Source organism: Sinocyclocheilus grahami, unplaced genomic scaffold, assembly GCF_001515645.1.
Source record: "Sinocyclocheilus grahami isolate Dianchi unplaced genomic scaffold, SAMN03320097.WGS_v1.1 scaffold735.1, whole genome shotgun sequence".
Lineage (NCBI taxonomy): Eukaryota > Metazoa > Chordata > Actinopteri > Cypriniformes > Cyprinidae > Sinocyclocheilus > Sinocyclocheilus grahami.
In genome coordinates this window covers 353,297-360,337 of record NW_015505914.1, presented here as the reverse complement: position 1 = coordinate 360,337, position 7,041 = coordinate 353,297, and the positions used below count along the sequence as shown (strand labels likewise).

The following is a 7,041-nucleotide window of genomic DNA, read 5'->3' as shown; positions in this document are numbered from 1 at the left end:
TGTGTGTGTATATATATATATATATATATATATATATATATATATATATATATATATATATATATATCAGCCTCTCTCTGTTTTTTTCACGAGTGAGTCACTTCAAAAAAACATTATTTGTACAGATTTCTTTGGTTTGACTGTGACCATCATTGCTTATAATGTATTACAGTTTGGAAGTAACTTGCACAACACTGCTTATTGGTGAGGTGAGAGGGTGTGCTCATCTGTGGCGTTAATAAGACTGTTCCCGCGCCTGTGTGACCAGCGTGCGGCTGTCAGTCAGAGCCGTAACCAGGCGTACAGCATTAATTCACTCTGTCGGCGGAGGAATGACCATCCTGCTCCGCTCCATTACTCTCTGTGACCCTGGGCCGGAGGAGGATGGCCTCAGGATTTAAGTCTGTCACCTCACCTCCCCTTCATTCAGCACACTCAGCAACTCCTGACTCAGTCGTAAAGCTGCTTTTTCAAATCCTGTTGACATTTTTCTAGCGTTTTCTGAGCTTCAGGCCCACCTCTTTAGCAAAAACTCTCGCAGACATACTTTCTATAAGAACACAGTTCATTTACATTAATGCATTTAGCAGACGCTTTTTGCAGATCTAGGTTTATATAACACCATGCTATTCTGTTTAAGATGCTAATAAATGCTCCAATAGTTATATTTACATACATATTGTAACATATTCTAACTCTAGTGTAACTTTGCCAGACTTTTGACCTTTGAACCGGCTATTTAGGCACCATGATCCACATGTACAGTGACTGACTACAGTTTGTTTGTGCAGGGTTATTTTAAAGACTAGAGAGCAACAGTACCGATCATAAAGAAAATAAATGATTTTCCCCATAAAGTTTTTTTTAAGTGACAAACTGTACAGACCTACCTACCATGAGCTTTGGTTAAGTGATGATCTATGCTTTCACAGGATGTTTTTTTTTCTTTTCTTTTTTTAAGTCTTGTTTAACGGAGAAACAAGAATCAGAAAAGACGTTATAACCGGAAAAGAGAAAATATGTAACAAAAACCTGTGACCGCTCACTCCCATAAAGCGGTGCAAAAGTCTCTCTGCTTTTGTAAGCAGCTTCTATATGTCTGTTTGTTTGAATGTTTTGGCAATACACTTAAAATGTGGTATCTTATGAAATAATTAAAGTATATTGTTTATAATTCAGTTGCATCATTCATAATGCTTCGTAGTACGAGTTCATTTAATGTATTTTTATTTTAAATCAATTGTTGCAGTGTGCTTGCTAGTTGATTTAGGAAAAATACTTCCAGAAATAAGAAAGCTGAAAAGCACAGCAATTGCAATTAGAATTTTCATAATCATTTATAATTCATTTTAAGAGTTCCTTAACTCCTCAAAAAGTACTTTTGTCTATTCACTTTGCTTTGCTTTGCTTTAAAATCAGTGGTTATAGTGTGTTTGCTAGTTGGTTTAGGAAAAATATCTCCAGAAATAAGCAATTTTGGAACTCGCTTTTGCAATTTGAATTTTAGTTAATCCAAAAGTGATTATTTCATAACTCATATGTTTACTTGTGGAATTGGACATTGCAAAAAAATGTTTGGCAGTCATTTAATATTTATCTGCTGAAGTCTACCTTTTAATTAATGTGTTAATATTACACTCTAAAAAAAATGCTGGGTTAAATACAACCCAGTGCTGGGTAAAATAGGGACAAACCCAGCAATTGGGCTGTTTTGACCCAGCGGTTGGGTTAAATGTTTAACCCAACCTTCTGGGTAGTAACCCAACCGCTGGGTCAAAACAACCCAATTGCTGGGGTTGTCCCTATTATACCCAGCACTGGGTTGTATTTAACCCAGCATTTTTTAGAGTGTAATGAATAAATTGATATTGCACTTGTAATTTACTGGGAGCTTATGCTCATTTATTTAGAGCATTAAATTGATGATTATGACACTGACTTCTGTGCACAGTGTGTTCTGCCATCTAGTGTTTACTCTGTGTCACTGCATAATAGAAGATGCGTGCATTCTTCCTCATTGTGACTCCCACATTGATTCTTATTTTGCTTCCTTTTTACAAATTACAGACAAGTCATGCCTCTTAATCCGTGTGCAATGGAGGACGGCTTTGTCTCACTTACTAGTTAATGGACTTTGAATTAAAGCAACTGTTTATTCCTGCTGATCTTAAGTCACGTAGATCACTATGTTTTACCTGATGTTGCCTACAGGTCAAGTGAAACCAGAGGCAAAATAAACCCTGACTGTTTCTTATAGTTTCCCTCCTCCTTCATACCTTTGTATTATTCCTTGTTGTTAAAAGAATAGACACAGAAACATTACTATAACAGACTTTATTCAAAACTGAATATTGTTAGTTGCACAAAGAAACCTGTATATTGTGTTCAAGTCTTGAAAGAGAGTAAACTGTCGTCTATCCATCACAGATCATCATGTTTCCTGTGTTCATCCTTGAGCAGGATCTTGGCTTTCATCATGTTCTTTGCCACTGCACACAAACAAAGATATAGGTATGGGATATGATTAATGCCTGATTAACTAATTACAAATATTAATTTTCAACGTTAGCATATTCACAAGCACATAAAGTAGCAGAGAATGTGGTATGGATGAGCGTGAATAAACAGTGAACAGCTTGGTTCTGCTGTTGGGAGTCAGAAAGCACTTGATAATATAGAGCTTGTGCCTCTCAGTGGAGCTCATTAGACAGCAGAAAGACACTCACATAAGTCCATGTCGCTCTGCTCGTATGTGTACATTCGGTTGGCGTATTTTCCAGCTATGTCAGCTCGCACAGTGAGTGTGGGATCTGGGTGGAGGAGGAGAGAAGACGGAGAAGAGTGAGTCTCATGAAAACATAAGTCACCTCAATATCAAAGCCAAAACTAATTCAAATGATATTTTACATAAAGAATACGAACCCAGGGCCACCAGATTTTAAAGGCAGTGCAACAAATAGGCCTACTAATATGGTATGTAAATACTTAAAATTTTAAACATTAGATATAATGTAATATCACAATATTACACTAGTAACGTTTGGCATAATTAAGATTTTTTTTTTAAAGAAGGCCAAGGCTACATTTATTTGATCAAAAATACAGAAAAAAAACGTAAAAGTGTGAAATATTAGTTTAAAAGAGCTGTTTTTTGTTTTGAATATATTTTAAAATGTAATGTATTCCTATGTAAAGCTGATTTTTTTTAGCATCATTACTTATCATTACTCAATCATTTTAATCAATGCAATGCAAATCAAAGCAAAAATAATATTTAATATTTAATAATATAAAAAAAATCAGGATACATTGATGAATATAAACTTAAGCATTTATAAGTAAAAATATATCACACTTTACAATAAGGTTCCATTTGGTTAACTACATTAGTTAACATTACCTAACAGTGAAAAATACTTCACCTCTAAAGCATTTATTAATTTTAGTTATTGTTGATTCCAACATTTACTAATACATTATTAAAAGCAAAAGTTGTATCTATTAATGTTATTTAATTGACCTTAGCTAATATGAACTAACAATGAACAGTTGTATTTTATTAACTAACGTTAACAAAGATGAATAACTACACTTAACAATGTATTGCTCATTGTTAGCTAATGCATTAAATAGAGTTAACAAATGTAACGTTATTGTAAAGTATTACCAAATCTTTTCCAACATTGTAAATGTCCTTTCTGTCACTTTGGATCAATTTAATGTGTTCTTGTTTAATCAAAAAATATTGATTTCTTTCATTTGACACTGAAGACTGGAGTAATGGATGATGAAAATTCAGTTTGGCCATCATAGGAATAAATTACATTTTTAAATGGTTTATAATAAAAAAAAAACAGCTATTTTAAATTGTAATAATATTTAGCAATATTTCTGTCTTCTATATTTTTGATCAAATAAATGCAGCTTTGGTGAACATGATAGTCTTCCTTCAAAAACAATTTAAAAAATCTGAAAACTTTTGACTGCCAGTGTGCATTGTTTTTGCTCCACCAGAGACTGCACACTGATATAATTACCTAATATTAATTGCTTCTGCTATTGAAATCCCATTAATTACAGGGTTACGATTATACAATATTATCAGGTAATCCCAACTTGACAAGTCATCACACTGAACTGTTTAATAGGAAATAATGTGAAAACTCACCAACAAACAAGATCCTGGGGACATAAAAGCCATCAGGAGCCAAGTTGGCATCGGTGGTCTCATGCTGAAAATCACAATCATTAGCTTATTCTTGCCGTTTTAGATGCATTTCTCACTTCAGTATCTGTTGAACATTTGACAGTACTTGTACTTTACCACTAAATTGAGCATGATTAAATCTGATTTGGCCAGCCTTTGAATGGTTTGATGTTCAGCAAAAGCCTTTTTCAGAGCTAAAAGGAAGCAAATAGAGTACAGAAAGAGATTAAAACATCGACATGCAATAGCATTTTATACAAACTGTAAGCAAAGACAAACACTTGTTACTTTCAGATTGCGATTTAAACCAGGGGTTTTCAACCTGGGGTTCGAAAAACATTGTAAAAAGTGTCAAAATAAACAATTAAATTATATATATATATATATACATTTTACAAGAAAATATATAGTTTCCTTTTGAAATTCGATGATGGGATCCTCACTCGAGGATGACGATATTCGGGGGTCAATGGCATCTAAAAGATTGAAAACCCCTGATTTGAAGGAACAATGCACCTGTTACTTTACATGTTTGGAATTGTTATTTTTGGGTGAACTATTTGTTTAAGCACTCTTACGAGCATCTATGATGCAAAGAATTAATCTATACATCTTTATTTCATTAAAGATCATGTAAACTGTTTGATGCAGAATCCAAAAGATGCAAACCTTTACTGTGCGGACAATCCTCCAAATGATGAATGACCATCAGAGGCTTCTTACTACGATAAAACAGATATTTCAAATCTGATTATACATAAAACACAAGTGAGAGTGGCGTTTAATGGGATCGTAGGTACCTTTCGACAGCTTTAGACAGTCCTTCTTCATAAGTCTGAACCCAGGTGATGTCATCGCCCCAACCTGAAAGAAATGTAGACATTTTTCTATGATCAGTTTACCATAGTACTCTCTTAAAAATAAAGGTGCTTCAAAAGGTTCTTCAAGCGATGCCATAGAAGAACCATTTTTGGGTCCACAAAGAACCATTCAGTCAAAGGTTCTTTAAAGAACCATTTCTTTCTTACCTTTTTGTAATCTGAAGAACCTTCTTTCGCCACAAAGAAGCTTTTGTGAAACAGAAAGGTTCTTCAGATGTTGAAGGTTCTTCATGGAACCATTTAGACAAAAAGGTTCTTCTATGGCATCGTGAAGCACCTTTATTTTTAAGAGTGTATATGGACTTCTGTTTATGCGTATGCAATTCACTGATACCTCTTGAGAGAGTTTGGACTGTCTTTTTTTTCCTTTGAGTAGAGACATCACAGAACACAAGAAATAAAAGTAATACGCAGACCATCCAGTGCTGCATGATTATAGTATGTGCTATGTGTCCTGAGGAAAAAAAGAGAGAATAAAAATGAAAGTGAAACGTGACTCTGTTTTATTCGACTGTTTTTAAGGTTGGGTCCACCTACTGAAATTGCATGACATACTCTTAAATAGATGACAAGAGCTGTTAAACTGGACAAACGTGCTTGTGAAACTTTGCTCTGACAGCGACGGATTTTCATTTGAATCTTTTATCATTTAACTTGATGATATTAATGACAACTAATAATTTCACCAACAAATAATTTGCACATACCTTGTCCTGCATCAAATGCAGTTACAAATCGAAAGTAAAAATTTCCCTTGATATTCTATTAAGAACTACATTTTTCACACTTTTCGTGCTGGCAAGTTTGGAATGAAATGCAAAAGAGACTCAAGCATGTCAAATGAGAGTAATGTGAAACCAAGATAGTTCTCAGTGCTGCATCAAAGAAACCAGCCTTTATATGTGGATAATAAATTCAGATTCAGATCGATTCTTAAATAATTCCAAGAAAATAGCAAGTAAAAGAGAGCCTACCGTGAGTGAAACAGGTGAACTAAATCTACTGTCCCTCTCTCCAAGCCGACAGCAACTACTACATTGTATGTCAGGCATTTTTATAGTCTCACTATGTGTAACCTCCCAAACAGGTTTTGCATGCAGGCAATACAGGATTCCTCTCACGTTTATTTAGCCAATCACAGAAGTTCAATGGACATATTTTGTATCGTATATATGTAGTATATGCAAACAGATTTTTTCATCTGAAGATCTCTATGCTTTCTTAAGTAATTTCATTATAGAACATATTCTTTGCCACATGCTGTTTTACTATTCCAGGAATGAGCTTTGAAATCACATATGCACACGGTTATGCAACATAATATTTTTAGGTGGAGGGCTGCATGCTTAATCATTGTATCTGTATTTTTGTGATGTGAGGATATTAATAATGGAGGCCGAGTGGTATCAGACAGAATCTACATGAAAAAAGTTTTAAAAGTAGTTTTGATCTCTCTATCTAAAGATCATCCAGCTGAAAAGAGTAGCTGGGTAAAAAGGTATATGGTTGTTTTTTTGTTTTTTTTTTAAATCTATTTTGTTTAGTTATTTATCTATTTTAATTTTATTTGTTTGTTTGTTTTTGTTTTGCCATTTTTACACAGTTTTTCTCAACTTTTTTTATGGACCCCCTAGAACTCTCTTTTGGCCACCAGCTTGAAAACCCCTGCCCTATTGTGAGCAAATTAAAATAAGTCAGAAAAGTGTTTATTTTTTACAATTTGTTTTATTTATAAATGTATAAATTATTATTATTATTATTATTCTCTTTTCATATTGTTATTTTACTATTTACTATTAACTAATGTACTAATAAATAATTATTTACAAATAATTAAATCAAAATTTCTAAGTAATTTAAAACTTATTTTGAATTATTTATTTATTTTTACAAATGTGTCTATTTTTTAAATTATTATTGTTATTATTATATTTTCATATTGTTATTTGAACT

The 7,041-nt window shown here is 33.3% G+C and overlaps 1 protein-coding gene across 2 annotated transcripts; it reads right to left on the bottom strand.

Annotated features, from left to right (window-relative positions):
* Positions 1-2,278: 2,278 nt before the first annotated feature.
* On the bottom strand, positions 2,279-6,115 carry LOC107560612 (anterior gradient protein 3-like). 2 transcript variants are annotated; one of them, XM_016244841.1, is made up of 9 exons: positions 6,063-6,115; positions 5,423-5,542; positions 5,008-5,071; positions 4,877-4,929; positions 4,325-4,401; positions 4,169-4,232; positions 2,727-2,810; positions 2,373-2,489; positions 2,279-2,293 (listed from the first exon to the last, which is right to left on the bottom strand). In XM_016244841.1, the coding sequence occupies exons 2-8, from the start codon at positions 5,517-5,519 to the stop codon at positions 2,422-2,424; spliced, it is 507 nt and encodes a 168-aa protein (XP_016100327.1). In that variant the 5' UTR covers positions 5,520-5,542; positions 6,063-6,115; the 3' UTR covers positions 2,279-2,293; positions 2,373-2,421. The 2 variants fall into 2 exon arrangements, with proteins under 2 accessions (XP_016100327.1, XP_016100326.1); XM_016244840.1 differs by lacking the exon at positions 2,279-2,293 and having other exon boundaries at positions 2,317-2,489.
* Positions 6,116-7,041: the final 926 nt, after the last annotated feature.

Coding starts and splice junctions, on each gene's coding strand:
- LOC107560612 (XM_016244841.1), bottom strand. CDS start 5,519: ATGCAGCACTGGATGGTCTGCGTATTACTTTTATTTCTTGTGTTCTGT. Junction 4,930..5,007: donor CTGTCTAAAGCTGTCGAAAG/GTACCTACGATC, acceptor GTTTTATCGTAG/TAAGAAGCCTCTGATGGTCA. Junction 4,402..4,876: donor GGATTGTCCGCACAGTAAAG/GTTTGCATCTTT, acceptor GCTTCCTTTTAG/CTCTGAAAAAGGCTTTTGCT.